Raw genomic sequence first — 15,990 nt, 5'->3', positions numbered from 1 at the left:
TCAAGAAAGCAGTCTGAGGACAAGGAAAGCTGGTTTTGGGAATGTCTGGTTGATATTAATTCCAGCAACTCTCTCAGCCTTACACTGCTGTTTTTATGCAGAGGCTGTCAGAGAAATACCCAAGCTTCAGCTGTGAGCTGTTAGTGACTGCAGCTGAAAAGGACCTCCTTGTGAGCAAGCCTCCTGTATGCAAGTAGGCCTTTTCTCACAAGGAGGCCTCTGGCTCAGTCTAGCACACCTTCTGAGTTTGTCTTTCCAGGCAGTGCCTCTCCAGGGGTCGTGGGGGTTTCTCTGCCTCCACTCCTGAGACAGTCTCACCTCTACAGGTGATGACCTCATGATAGTCACCTTTGAGGAACCAGCTTCTCCTGGTCTACTGGCAAAGCTTGGACATTGCTGGTGGTGGGTGGTTTCTCATCCCCCAGCTCTTCCTCTGAGGAGTCTTCCAGGGGGACATGACACCAGGGTGGTATGCATGGTGGTTTGGCCCCATTTTTTCCTCACAAAAGGAGGAAAAAAGTTTTTTTCCTGATGGTTTTAAATTGTTTTAGATATTTGTTGTTGTTGTTGTTGTTGTGTGTACTATTTGTTCTATGCCATTACATGAATGGTTTATACCATAATGTATTTTAATGTTTTTTTTTAATTTTTGTGAACTACCCAGAGAGCTTCGGCTATGGGATGGTATAGAAATATAAGAAATGAAATGACAAAAGTTCTGTAAGGTAGGTACGATAAGAGATGGTGACAAGCACCAAATTATTCAGTAAACGTCATGGCTGAATGGGGATTTGAATCCAAGTTTCCCTATTCCACATCCAATATGCTATCCACTACTCTAACTCTCTAATTGACACGTGCAGCTGCTTATATAATGCCTTAATGTCTTTGCTGGAGTATTAAAAGTATTATTTTCCAATTGTTGGCATAAGTCAGCCAAAGTTGCATGTTCTATAAACGCTTTCACAATCAATTATTTTGATTTTTCACAAGATTAAAATAATAAGAGCATATTCCAAACATAGGAACATATCCCATATATGTTCCAAATGTATTCCAGATCTTTTATTATTGTTTCTGTATAATTATAAACACTTATAAGGCAGCTTCACTTTACATTGTTCTTCATTTATTACATATGAAATAGGGATTTTGATTGGCTAGCTTCCTAGGGTTTGACTTCCCAATCTGTTCAGGGTGGCCAAAATTTTGGAGAGCACATAGTCCATTTTGAAAAACCTAGAGTCTAATTCTGGCAGCAGTATAGTATCCAGTGCCATTCTTTATGACACCAAAATCTGGGGTAACTTAAAGAATCTAGAAAATGGCAGTAGGAGCTCAGAATGGTACACCTTCTGTATTACTGAGACTTGAAACGGAAACCTACCTGTTGAAATCCAGGTTTGCTCACATTTTTCTATTAATGCAATAGACTTGAGAATGGACTTCCCAAGATCTGGTATCCCACAGTGACCAATGTGATTCCTTTGGGAAGCGCACAGGCAAGGCTCTCCCGCTATTGCTCCCCAGCAACTAGAATTCGTGCCATACTCTCTTTGAACATGAAGGTTCCATATATTAACCAGGACTAATAGCCATTATTAGATCTCCCTGAATTTATGTAATCCCCCTTTAGAGCCCTCTAAACTAGTGGCCTTCATCCTATCTTGCGGCAGCAAATCCTGTAAGTTAATTATGCATTGTGAAAAGGGACTTCCTTTGTCACTTCTGAATTTTCCACTGTTCAATTTCATTGGATGTGATTCTGATGTGTTTTTCTCTGCCAGTTCAAACATTATGCCTACATCTGCTGGACTGGTTTTATTTCTTTGCATTATTGATATGGTTTTATGTTAATCTTATTACGTATGTAATTTGTCGGTCCCTTTAAGGACCCTTTTGGTGACAAATGGTGGGGTAAAAAATTAATGAATAAAAATTGGAGTTTTCTCCTCCTCCTTAGAATCTGGCCTTCCCAGTCCAGACACATAACAGAATTATCATTTAATTCTGTATAAGGGCCCAATTCAGATGTAACAACAAACCATGGTTCTTGTTACTGCCACAAGATAGGGTGATCCTGGTTTGATAACAAACTGAACAAACCACCACTTACTGAGTTCAGGAATAGCAATCAATTGTGATTTGCTGCTAACCAAGAATGGGAACTTTAAATAATCTTCTTGTCTCGTGTACAAAAGAAAGGGGACAGCACATACACCTGAGGCATTTGCCTGGCTCATGCATATAACAAACAACAAAACATGGTTTGTTTATTCAGTCTAAACAGGGACAATGTGTTTGGTCTCTTATTGTAGGTGTACCATTTTCACTTGAAGCTGATGGTAATAATAAAATGATTTTAATGACATCTGGCAAAGTGTCTTGCAGTGTTTCCTGGGCAGTTGGAGAAAATGGGATACCCTTGATTCCTCCAGTATCACAGAAGAATGCTGGAATCACAAGGTAATGAACTTCAGCAAGCATCTGATAAATCTTTAGTGTCTTTCAATGCTTAGATAAACCATTCTAATGACGAGCAGTTTTACTGTATTATTATTATTAGGTGGACAGCATAAAGAGCTAGAAACACATCTGCTGTCAGTGCCTGTAAAGGGCATTATTTTATTCTTTATTTGTTTATTGTATTTTTATTCCACTTTTCCTCCAGGGAGCTGAAGGAGAATACATGGGGTTGCTAGATAGTCTTCATCCAGGCACTGACCAGATTCAAACCATAGCTTCAGCAAGTTTCCTGTATCACATGCCTTAAGACCAACCCCTATGGGATTGGTTGCTTCTCCACAGCCTATTTTGTTGATATTCTTGACATCCAGAAAACAAACCATTAGATTTACCCATTTATCTCTGTCATTTTAACTGTGTCCAAATAAGAGTTCCATTTAGATCATCAGACATTTTGGTTCTTGTTGCATTCCACAGTGTACTGTACTGTGGCTTTTGTACTGTGTTCCTAGGAACTCTAAAAGTCTGGGTACGTGTTACATGCATCATATAAAAAGTAGCTATGTGTAAGCCTGGCTCTGACTACTGAGAGAGACAGAGAAAACTGGAGGGGATTGTAGGCTAACACAGGAGGAAGCAGTTATCTCTGTTTATATCTTTTTAGCGGATAATCACTTATCCACTCTCAGCCATTAAAGGAGAAATAAGATATGCAGAGATATACAATCACAGACTGAAAAAAATAACCAACAGCTCCTGCTTCTGTGTGTTTGCCTACAGTCCCCTTCAGTTTTCTCTGCCTGTCTCTCTGGGGAGACTTCAGAATTCTCATCCATCAAAACCTTGCTTACACATTGCTATTTTTCACCTATGAATGTTATGTGCAGTCAGGCTGAGAGGCTTATTAGCAATGTATTGATTCTTCAGTTAAATTAGTAGTGGCTGACAGTTTGACCAGGTCTATAACAAAACTCTCAAACCTTTTGGGGCCTGTGGCAACATTTGGAAATTTGAGGAACTGTTGTGGGCACCACCACAAAATGGCCTAGTCGCAAAACTCTGCTGTGGGAGTCTACATAGTCACAAAGTACAAGTAACTTGCCCAAGAAACTTGAATGCAAGGCAGAGACTGGATCTGAGCCCCAAATGCCAAACCACATATTTGCTCCCACAAAGCACAACAAAATGCCCATTTCACAGAAATTAGTGGTGCTCAGTAAAGTAAACACAGGCCACATGTAAACACAGGGACACAAATATGCAGAGGCAAAATATGCATCCACTACCCTCAGAACACCCCGGATGGCTCCCCACTGCCCTTCTCCCCAGCTCCCTGGGTTTATCAGACAGCAGTGAAGTCCCTTTTTCTTCCCCCACTTTCAAATACCATTTTGGCTGGCTAAGCTCCAGCTGCCCTGCTATCTTCCTTTCCTTTCCTTTCCTTTCCTTTCCTTTCCTTTCCTTTCCTTTCCTTTCCTTTCCTTTCCTTTCCTTTCCATGCCTTTGGGCCCAGAGGCATTCTGGAGAGAGGAAAAGAAGAGGGCAGGGTAACTGGAGGCCAGTGCTTCACTTTCCAGAACTCCCCAAGTCTCATGAGATTATTCGCTGCTACCCAAGGTTGTACACTCACTTCATGTGGGGCAATAACAAAGCCTAACAGGTCCAGCTGGTGCCGTGTATAAACTGAGAGCATGTCTTGTATATACAGTCAGGGCTAGAAACTTTGGAACGAGGTTAACTGTTTTGGCAGTTGGTCTCTGTACACCACCACATTGAAGTTGAAAGGAAACACACCCAGATGGGAGCAAAGTCAGGACTTTCAGCTGTAATTCAAGGAGGCTGACAAAAGTGGGGCACTAACCATTCAGGAAGAACAGCCAGTGGCATGCACCCCCCCCCCATCGTTGGTGGTTCATAAGTAATGGAAGGAATGGCTGACAAGCAGCTGCATGGCCAGGTGTGGCCTGTTTCCTGGGTACCCCATGGCCAATCAAGTAGATAAAAGGCCTAGAGGTGGTTCTGAGTGTTACATTTGCATTTGGTAGCTGTTCACTGGAACTCCCAACATGAGGTCCAAAGAGGTGTCCATGCGAGTGAAGGAGGCCATCATTAGGCTGAGGAAACAAAATAAGCCCATCAGAGAGATAGCAAAAACATTGGGAGTGGCCAACACAACAGTTTGGAACATCCTGAAAAAGAAGGAATTAACTGACAAGCTCAGCAACAGCAAAAGGCCTGGAAGACCACGGAAGACAATTAAAGTGGGTGACCGCAGAATTCTGCTCATGGTGAAGAGGAACCCTTTCACAACATCTAGCCAGGTCAAGAACGCTCTTGCGGAGGTAGGCATGTCATTGTCAACATCTACAGTCAAGAGACGGCTTTATGAATGTAAATACAGAGGCTTCACAACAAGGTGCAAACCACTGGGAACGCTCAAGAACAGACAGGCCAGATGAGCCTTTGCCAGCAAACACCTAAAAAAGCCTGTCCAGTTCGGGAATAAGATACTTTGGACTGATGAAACCAAGATTAACTTGTACCAGAATGATGGGAAGAGAAAAGTATGGAGAAGGAAAGGAACAGCTCATGATGCAAAGCATACTGCATCATCTGTCAAACATGCTGGAGGCAATGTATGGCTGCCAATGGAACCACGTCACTGGTGTTTATTGATGACCTGACTGCTGATCAAAGCAGCAGGATGAATTCTGAAGTGTACAGGGCTATACTTTCTGCTCAGATTCAGCCGAATGCTGCCAAACTGATAGTATGCCGCTTCATATTGCAGATGGATAATGACCCAAAACATACAGCAAAAGCTACCCTAGAGTTTCTCCAGGCAAAGAAGTGGGATGTTCTTCAATGGCCAAGTCAGTCACCTGATCTCAACCCAATAGAGCATGCTTTTCAGTTACTGAAGACAAGACTGAAGGCAGAAAGACCCACAAACAAGCAGCAGCTGAAGGCAGCTGCAGTAAAGGCCTGGCAAAGCATCTTGAGGGAGCAAACTCAGCATTTGGTCATGTCCAAGGGTTCCAGACTTCAGGCAGTAATTGACTGCAAAGGATTTTCATCCAGGTATTAAAGGCGATCCTTAAGTTTGAAATGATGTTGGTTTGTTCCATTACTTATGAGCCACCAGCGATGGGGGTGTATGTATGCCACTGGCTGTACTTCCTGAATGGTTAGTGCCCCACTTTTGTCTAACCCCTTGAATTACAGCTGAAAGTCCTGACTTCGCTCCCATCTGGGTGTGTTTCCTTTTAACTTCAGTGTGGTGGTGTACAGAGGCCAACTGCCAAAACAGTTACCCTTCTTCCAATATTTCTGGCCTTGACTGTATGTGCCCAGAAGACTTTGCAGCAGACAAATCAACATAGAAAGAGTACTCATAGCATAGGAAGTTTAAAAACAAAGCAAAGTTTTAGACATTGAACATGTGCAATTCTTTGTGTTTAAAAAGACAGGTGAACTAAATCTCTCACTACATGAATTACAGAAGTCGATACATAGCAAAACTATGTGTTGTACAAGGGCCAGTGCTGCTTTTCTTGTCCCTAAAAGAACTGGAAGATTTCTTTTAACCGTGGTTGTTGTTGTTCTTTTCTGTCACAATTTCAGTGCTTTAAAAAATATTGATGCCATTGCGTCAATTGGCACATCAGGGTTAACTGACATGAAGAAACTAGCCAGGTGGGTGGCTGAGACAAAGCTTGATCCAAATGACCCAAGCAACGCAGCACTAATGCAGCTGATAATGGTAAGAATGCTGTGTGAAACATGGCACATGCTAAGCCTTTTTCCCTAGAATTTTCAAAGCGAATAATTTCTAGCGCAGTGCATAGGGAGCCATGTCATATTTCTGTATATGGTTGAACGGTCGCAGATTTGCACATGGTGTGTCATATACTGCACGTACTATAATAGGAACATGGCTATTCCTTTTGGTCCTTTTCCATATGCTTATCAGTTAGTATATCAAGATACTTCAGGCACACAAGTTAATTGGGATGAGGGAAATGTAACCATTGTTCATTTATTTTATGGTTTCCAGATCTGTGCCACTGTAGTGATTCCCAGGTAGGCAGTTTTTGCCTATGTAAAAGTAAGTAGAAGTAAATGAGTCCTGGGACCCTAATTTTGCATAACAAGGGGCAGAAATTTTGTAGGCTGCAGGTAGATGAAAATATGTAGGTCCCTGGTTTGTGACTAGTTTTGCTGGGTTGGTAGGGAGGGTGCAGAGGAGGCTAGGCCAAATGCAGGGGCAGCAGGTATGCTGATTCCTAGTGCAGATAGTTACCTCTTAAGGCTGAAAAGCCATTAAGTCTTGTAACAGTTTTCTTTAAACTTACATTTATTGTTTAGGTTGCTACAAGTGGCGATGCTTCTGTTCCTGATTTCTTCAGACTGGAGCAGTTGCAACAAGAATTTAATTTTGTTTCTGATGAGGAATTTAACAGATCCAAAAGATTCCGACTTCTCGAGCTCAGAAATAGTGAAGTGGCTGAATTTCGAAGTTATAAGTGTATTCCATTACTGGAAAGAGAAATCAGTGAAAGAATCTTGCAGGTGCGAAGTCGTCAAATATTATTGTGATTAATTGCACTGCCATGTTATTTTAAAGCATGGATGAACCTCCTTTTAGAGGATGCCTTATGAGGAAATGAATGAATGAATGAATGAATGAATGAATAAATAAATAAATAAAAAAATATAAATAAAAATAAAAAAACCTGGGGTCATCCAATGCAGCTGAATAGTGGAGATTCAGAACAGATTCAGGGAAGTACTTTTTCACATAGTGCACAGTGTGGAATTCACTACCCCAAGGTGATAGCCACCAGCTTGGACAGCTTTAGAAGGGGACTAGACAAATTAATGAAGGGTAAAGCTATCAGTGGCTACTAGTTATGATGGCTGTATATTACCTGCAGTATCAGAGGAAGTGTGCCTCGACATATTGATTTATTTGATTTATACCCCACCTTTCTACCAAAAATTGGGCCCAAGGTAGCTTGTATACGAGTTGCTGGGGAACAGGAGTGGCAGGTTGCTGATGCACTGATGTCCTCCTTGTGAGCTTCGAATAGGCATCTGGTTGGCCACTGTGCAAACAGAATGCTGGACTAAATAGGCCTTTGATCTGAACTGGCATGGCTCTTTTTATGTAGTAGTACAATCTGGTGGCGGGGGCAGATTCAGGACATACAGTTTTATAAGTTTTCTGACCATCTTTACCTTGATCTTTAAAATACTACATTCTTACTGATCCTGATTCCCTCCTGCAGGGTACAGTTTGTATGTATTTTGTTTGTTCACCTCAAACGTGGATTGATAATAATTCTAATGCTTCAAAAATTAACTTTTTTTACCAGCATGAGCTTTAATGTCTTGTATATACAGAAACATTTGAGTTGTGGTTAGGAATAAAATGTGAAACATTCCTGCCTTTTTGCCCTACTTGCTACTTCTGTCATTCTCCTGAGTGACAGATGTAAAGTATTTTAAAATCTTGGATAGAATTCTGGATACTGCCATCAGGAGAGAGATGAAAATCAATGGATGAACATTTGAACATGTTTATATATTTTATAAGTCCCTTCTCTCCCTTGAAGGCATATGATAGTTGCATTTTTTTCTTTTAGGATTATGAGAAAAGATTGCGTGAGAGGGATGTAGTTGATACCAAAGACCATCTGGATGCACACAGAGCATTAGTTGCACAGTACCTCCAAAAGGTAGTAAACAAAACAGAGTATTTATTTTTGTACCTACAAACTGTTAATTTATTTTGGTAATACTTTACTGTGCATTTATAAGGCACCAGGGTCTGTGTATTGAAAGAGAGCCTCCAACAGCTAGTCTCTGGAGCCTTACCTTACCTTTTATGCCACTAGCACTCTGGTTTCTTATCATACCAAGGAGACTAAGGGCCAGACTAAGTGCATCCTTGCATCCAATGTCAGTTTATTTTAAAGCAAATTGAATGGGCTGGGAATGGGATTAGAACAGATGTGCAAGGGGAATGTAACCTGCTCCTCACTTGCTGAGGTCCGGAGGGAAATCCCTCTTCTGAAGGTGGTATTTGCTGTGGCATGAAATTCTCCATTTGCCCCAATGGGGGATTTCCCCCCAAAGCAAAGGCCACCTCCAGAAGAGGGATTTTCCTTTGGCCTGCTGCAGGAGAGCAAAGAGTTAAATTATACCTCTTCAGATCCCATTAATTATGAGCCTCCCCGAGGGAAAGGAGTGTATTTGAATTCCCTAACACTGGGTATTTCAAACAACAGAAAGCTTAAATGTTAGCACAACTGGTGCTGGGGACAAAGTGGAGATTAAAATAATACAAGAGTGAACAACATGAAACTATGCAACCAGCTGAAATGCCAAATATTTGCTTTGAAATCTGAGGTTGTCAAATGTAAGTACAGCCTACAGTCTTTGACCTAACTGGTTGAAATGTAATGAACATCCCCGGAAAAAAATATTTAAGAAAAAGAGCAACTGCATTTGGTTAGCTGATTGGCATATGGGTTTAGTGATTTTGGATTCAAATTAAGTCTTATCTTTTTTCAGGTTAGGGAATCGGTAATTAATCGATTCCTGATTGCAAAGCACCATTTTCTCCTTTCTGATCTAGTCAGTGAAGATGAAATCCCTACTCTCGGGTAAGGAAGATCATATGTAAAGCTAGGTCAAAATAATGTGCTTGACGTCAACCATGTTTCTGTCTTATTCTCAAGCATTTAATTTTTATCAAACTATATTTTCCTGTAATTTCCTTGAATTGTTTTTTTTAAGTTTTTGCAATTGCAAACACCTCTGCAGCCAAGTAAAGTTTGACTGTTACACAAACTGGTAACAGCCAGGTTGAACTGTTTTTAAAGTAATTTCGCTTCCAAATGTCGATCCTCCCTCAGAAGCAGAAAAGGGCAACTAAAATGATCAAGGGGTTGGAGCAATTCCCCTGTGAGGAAAGCTTGCAACAGCTGGAATTGTTCAGCTTGGAAAAAAGGAGGGTGAGGGAAGACTACGGATGTATGAAAGTGACTTAACCTGTTCACGGATTCTGTTCGCGGGGGGGGGGGGCGCTCCATCCCTCCCCCCGGAATCCTCGACGGGGGGGAGGCGATCCGGTCCTCCCTCCCGGAATCCTGCCCGGCTGGCTCTGCTCCGTGGCGGCTCCGCGGAACAGCCAGCCAGGACCATCCGCAGCCAGATTTCTGGCCACAGACTGGCTGGTGCGGACGCAAATGGCGGCTGCCGTAGCGGCTGCCATTTGCGTCCAGCCAGGCAGCCGTGATAGGCCACGTAAGTCTTTACGTAGCCTATTACGGCTGGGCAAAACAAACTACAAACAAAAACAGCGTACGCAAATGGCGGTGGCTACAGCGGCTGCCATTTCCGTTCCCTATTTTTCACCATTTTAGCCTACGCAAATATTTACGTAGGCTATTATGGCAAAAAAAAAAAAAGGAGAATGCAAATAGCGTGGTGGGCACTATTTGCGTTCCTTTTTTATTCGCCGTTTTAGCCTACGTAAATATTTGCGTAGGCTAAAACGGGGGGGGGGGAGGAACGCAAATAGCAGCCGCCATAGCCGCCGCCATTTGCATACGCCTTTTTTGGTGTGTTTTTTTACTGGCTTGCCGTGATAGGCTACATAAAGACTTAGGTAGCCTATCACGACAAAGACCAGGATGTAAATGGCGGCCGCAGCAGCTAGTTGAAAGCCCAGCCGCCGCCGCCATCCAGAACATCCGCCCCAGGTAAGCCTTGTCCCGGGGGGAATCTGCGGGGGGGGGGGCGAGGGGGCAGGCCGTTCCGCCACAGATTTTGGGGGGCCGAATGCCAGTGCATTCGGCCTCACTGAAATCCATGGCGGAATTCTCTGCCATCCCTAGGGAAGACATGATAGAGGTGTACAAAATTATGCATGGTGTGGAGAATGTGGATAGGGAGACATTTTCTCCCTCTCTCATAATACTAGAACCTGGGCTCATCATATGAAGCTGATTGGTGGGAGATTCAGGACAGATAAAAGAAAATACTTCTTCACAGAGCGCATAGTTACACTATGGAATTCGCTACCACAGGATGTGGTGATGGCCACCAATTTGGATGGCTTTAAAAGGGGGTTGGACAAATTCCTGGAGGAAAAGGCTATCAATGGCTACTAGTCTTGATGGCTATGTGCTACCTCCAGTACCAGAGGCAGTGAGCCTCTGTACACCAGTGGCTGGGGACCATGGGTGGGAGGGTGCTGTTGCACTGATGTCCTGCTTGTGGGTTTCCCATCGACAGCTGGTCAGCCACAGTGTGAACAGAATGCTGGACTAGATAGACCCTTGGTCTGATCCAGCATGGTTCTTCTTATGTTCTAACTTTGAATGCAATCACATCAAACAAAGCTTGTGGCAAGTACTTTTTATTTATATTTTCTAAAAGTAAACAGGTAATTGCAAGTGGCAGGCTGTAGTGTGAAATAAACATGGCTGGGTTGGACGTGATGTGTCAACACAATCACATAGATACCCCAACACATGTCCTCAGGAAGCATAAAGACTTTGCCAGAGCCAAAGAAGAGGGGTGAGCTGGAGGCAGATGGGAAGCTAAGGGGCAGCTGAGGCAGAACAGGAATCTCCATGGTATGCCAGACACCTGCCTAAAGAGACTTTGGTGTAAGTGAGATGAGATGAGATGAGACAGGAGAAAGAGAGTCACTTTGGGGAGATCTCATGCTGATGAGAGAGAAGGAAGCTGCCAGTAAGGAAGTGCACCCTTGACACTACTTAATTGAGCAGGTGGGCAGAGGCTTGGACAGATCCCTGGGCTATGGCTTCTGGACCTGGATTGTGCCCTTTGAGTCAGCAGTGTCTCTTCTGTGACTGGCACAGCTCATTTATGCTGCTAGAAAATTAGGAGTATCTACTGATGTACTGTGCTTTTAAAGTAGCTCACTAATCCTGTAGTATCAGCTTAAACAGTACCATCTGCTGTGGTCTGCATTCGAAGACCACAGAAACCATTTATACAGTAAAACTGGATGTTTGCCTGTATTTTATTCAACAAATGTTCATCATTGCATTAATCAATTTTCCTAAAATATTTAAAAGTTCACGGTAGCTCTCTCAAACTGATGGTTTTACATGTAACCAAAAGGCACTTGTGTGTGTTCGGAGAATTTACGTCGTTGTTGTTGCATGGCATTTTAAGAGCAAAAAGCAGGAAGACAGGTCCCTCCCCCAAGAATCTTGCATTCTTCCATTTGTACTGGCCCAAGCCATTTTGCTGCCTGAAGTGAGCCCACTCCCCTGCTAAGATCACCACGTTTCAAAGTCTTGCTGCACTGTTCAGACACCAATGCCTGCCTTCATCTGTCCTCCTCTTCCTTTCTAAGACTCTACTCCTAATGACGCTTAGCTGGGAGCAAGTTCTATTGAACTTAGACTTCTGCAACAGAATAAGACTGTTCTGCATATTCCCTTGTGTGTGTGTGTGTGTCTTTCTCTTAGCAATTAGATTTTAGTCCTCACACACAGGGAGACCTAAAATTGATAATGATGATTTATTACATTTCTATACCGTCCCATAGCCAAAGCACTCTGAGCGGTTTACAAAGAAATACACACAGACTTGTCTACATCAAATTAGGTGCTCATTAATTTACCCATTAACCATCAGACTGCTAGCATGGATCCAAATGCAGAAGTCCATACACACTTTATTTATAATTAAACTTTATTTAAGAAATTCCTTACCCACTTTTCATTATAGAATAATCCCAAAGCAAGGTACAAGCAATAAAATACAGTCAAATAATGCAACATTGACAGAAAACATAATCAAACAAGGGAGAACAATAAGAGATAACAGTTTACATGATGCAGCAAAAGAAAAGAGAGGTAAATTCAGTCAAAAGCCTGGGTTAACAAATAAGTCTATAGCTCAACACAAAAGCCTGTACGACTTCGTGCTGCCCATATATGAGGTGGGGATGGGTTTCCATAGTTGGGGTGCCAATATCGAGAACACTCTCTCTCGTGTTGCCACATATTCAAACTCTAGACAAATGCAGTGCCCCTCACCTCTCTCTTTCTCTCCCTCTCTGTCTCTGTCTCTCTCTCTCTTTCCCTCTCTCTCTCTCACTCACACACACACACACACACACACTTGCGCGTGCACACAATTTCTGTGTCTTGCATAGACACTAAAGATGTTTAGTGCATACATATTAGCCTTCCTGGAGGGCTTTCTAATTGCAGATCCTTTTAAATGAATGAGAGAGCTTCTTGTTAGAAACACAAGCACAACACTAGGCAACCGCAAGGCTGTGTGTCTTTCACACATCCCATACATACAGGCTAACACAGTTTCCCACAGAGCCTGGCCTTCTTCTGTTCTTACAGCCAAGGTACCCCTTCCTCTCAAAGTTTCCAATCTTTTCTGATCTTCTGCCCCATCCCACATGTTTCTAACAAAATCCAGATTTGATAATATTCCCTTGGCATCTGCAGCTTCCACAGCTCCCCCCCCCTTCTTGCTGCTGCTGAGCCAACACGATGTGATGTGGTCCAGGGGTGAATGAACAAGAGAACTGGCCAGAGCACACTGCAACAGGCTGCAGTGCGCTACTCCACAACTCTTCCTCTTGTGATCCTGGTGTGTGCTGTTACTCCTCCATTATGTTACTCACCTCCTCCAATTGACTTGGAAGTAGAGGGCGTGGGCAGTAGAACTGAGCAGGAAAAGCACACGCTCAATTTTAAAACAGAGAGGGGAATGAAGAGAAATGCGTGAAAATGGAATCCTGCAATTGCAGCAGCAAATGACTTTGTCATTTTTAACTCAATAAAATAAAGATCTGCTGCTTCTGAAAAGTGCTGCCCCTGTTTGCCTATTGGTCAGGCTATCCCTGGGTTGCTCATCAAGTAACGCAAGCCCAAAGCCCCCTTAGGTGCATGAAACTAAGTGGCCTGGTTTGCACATCACAATATACCTGGGTTGTTGTGAGCATGCCAGTGCACGTTGCCCAAGTGGGAGCGACTCAGCAACCCAGGGACTATGTTCAACTTTAATGTGAGCTTCAGTATAATTTAAAAGAGGCTGGGAAACTGGCCAGCGAGCTGTAGCCTTTAATTGCAATAATGCTCCCTTACTTTGCCACTTCACCCCCCACAAAGGGAAATTCAGTTGCAGTGGCAAGCAATTCACTTTCACGTGTGGGAAATGTAATTGGTATTGGAATTTGACCTTGAATACATTTTGACTTTGCTGGAATGTTTTATATTAAACTAGTTCATTGTATGCATGTATTCTCTTTTGCTTGTGTTTCTATGCTGTTGATAACATTAATGTCTGTATTTATGTAACTATGTTTTATTCTTGGTTTTTCTTTTTGTTCTGCTTTCCTTCTGTTAAGTTCTGATGGCCCAGGGTATGTCATTACGCATTTTTCTTAATTTTGTTTGCTTTTGACAAGATACATGCATTCAAACAGGCATGTTTTATAGAATATTATCATAGCGTAGATGCCTACTGTATCATACAGTATTAACTCTGCTTTATACTTTCCCACATATATTTTCCTGTTTATTTTAATTGTATTTTTAAATTCAAAATGCATCATACTATATTATGAGAATGATTTTGTTTTACATGTGGAAATCTCTTTAACGCTGCTTTTCTTGTAATTAGCATTTTGGGTCTCAGCCTTTTTAAACTGGCAGAGGCAAAACGGCCCTTAAAACCAAGACGAAAGGAGAGGAAAAAAGTAACTGTGCAGAATCTCTCAGATGGGGACATAAAACTCTTGGTGAACATCATTCGAGCTTATGATATTCCAGTCCGAAAGCCTGGTGGGAGGTATGAAGATTTCATTCAATTTTTTTAAACACACTTACAATGCAATCCTATATCGTCTACCCAGAAGTAAGCCCCATTGAGTTCAGTGGGACCAATACATAGGAGACTTCGCATAGTATTCCAACCTAGGCCCTATTAATTTCTCCTTTCCAACAGTCATTCTGAATGAGTGTTAATGATCATGTCAGAAAAAAAAATATAAGCTCACTTACTTCATGATAGAAATGCAGATCAGACTTTCTGCATCAAATGGCAGGCTTACTCTAATAGTTGCCGCAATAAGTCATGGAGATAAATTTGCAGCATGTGGCCCATATTCCAGCAGCCTGTGGCCAATTTGGAAGCCTGCTTGCCACATATCCAACTCTGTATTTTGATGCACATCTGGGCCCACTAAGTTGGCTGAATGCATCTTTTGATGTATATGGCAGATACACATCCCCATGCAATACCATAACTTGTGTGCAACTGGAATGCATTTGAGGTCATAGTTTTTATTTGTATTTTTTTTTAAGACACAGGGTTCTGTATATTTATGCTTGTCAGCAACTATGACAGCAGTGGCTCAATATGTATGCAAGATTGTCCCTGTAGTTTTAGGATTAGTATTGGCTATTATCCACAAGATCTTTGAAATTAGTGAACATTCATATTCTGCACAGGTAGCTGCAGCAAAACAACTCTTGTGGCACTTCAGAAGGTTTATTGAAAGCTTATTATAAGAAAAGTTTATGCAAAAGCTTATGCTACAATAAAATGGTTAGTCTTTGAACTGCCACTAATGTCATTGTTTTTGCTATTCTCATTTAGGTCTCTACTTAAATACAGTTCAGAGTTGTTTAAAGATAAAATTTTGTTTTCTCTTTAAGCAATATACCATATACCATAAATTATGCTGCTTTTCTGTTTTGTCCAACCTGAGCCTTATGATTGGTAGGGGGTGCCTTGCTCATTAGCCCATCAGTAGTAGAGGCTAGGAAAGTGATGACCTGAGACAGGGCATTTTCTGTGGTAGCGTGGTGCCTCATCTGTGGAACTCCCTCCCAAGTGATATTAGGTCTATTGCCACAACTCAACTGTTTAACAAAGGCTGAAGACATTTTTATTCAGGCATTTGGATATTGATGTATGATATGTTAGGTATGTCTTTAGAGAGATCTATTGCTGCTGTTTTATTACATTTTTATATCAATACCATGTTCCTTATTTCTATCGATATTTTATTATCTTGGGTTGTTAGCTGCCCTTTGTTCCAAAACTGAAAGTGGGCGGGATACAAAAATACTGAATTAAATAAATAAATAAATGCATTGTTTTAAGGATAGTGATGTTATTGGTAATATATTAGTTGTTGCATGTGATAAGCTCCAGAAAGGGCATGATTTGAATTGGCTTCCTGCCCACACGTGCTGGCTAAAATCAAGCACGGCTGAGACAGGTAAGAACAGGGCTAGGAAGGCAGAGAAGCCAAAGAGCAGGAAAGAAGGCAGCTTTATAAACCCCAGGGAACTAGGAGTAAAGGGGAGAGAAGGAAGAGGACTGATAGAACAAAGTAAGACTGCAGAGAAAATTCAAAGAAACTATTTGATTCCCGGTAATAATTAATTAGGCAGAGGAACTAGAGATCAAATCGCCAACATTCGCTGCATCATGGAG

General features: G+C 42.0%; 1 protein-coding gene across 6 annotated transcripts in view; it reads left to right on the top strand.

Moving 5' to 3' along the window:
* CC2D2A (coiled-coil and C2 domain containing 2A) overlaps positions 1–15,990 on the top strand; it is a 116,704-nt gene that overhangs the window by 56,089 nt on the left and 44,625 nt on the right. For 4 of the 6 annotated variants that reach the window (XM_084857090.1, XM_084857092.1, XM_084857088.1 and 1 more), the window contains 6 exons: positions 2,319–2,466; positions 6,091–6,229; positions 6,835–7,038; positions 8,115–8,207; positions 9,046–9,137; positions 14,167–14,334. In XM_084857090.1, coding sequence (XP_084713216.1) covers positions 2,319–2,466; positions 6,091–6,229; positions 6,835–7,038; positions 8,115–8,207; positions 9,046–9,137; positions 14,167–14,334 — 844 coding nt within the window. The remainder of the gene's footprint in view (positions 1–2,318; positions 2,467–6,090; positions 6,230–6,834; positions 7,039–8,114; positions 8,208–9,045; positions 9,138–14,166; positions 14,335–15,990) is intronic. The other 2 variants (XM_084857089.1, XM_084857091.1) reach the window with 2 other exon arrangements.

Source organism: Heloderma suspectum, chromosome 5 (assembly GCF_057233095.1).
Source record: "Heloderma suspectum isolate Gila_16-S chromosome 5, 16-S_ref, whole genome shotgun sequence".
Taxonomy (NCBI): Eukaryota; Metazoa; Chordata; class Lepidosauria; order Squamata; family Helodermatidae; genus Heloderma; species Heloderma suspectum.
Note: the sequence above shows the minus strand (reverse complement) of the source record. Positions and strands in the feature narration are given on the sequence as shown.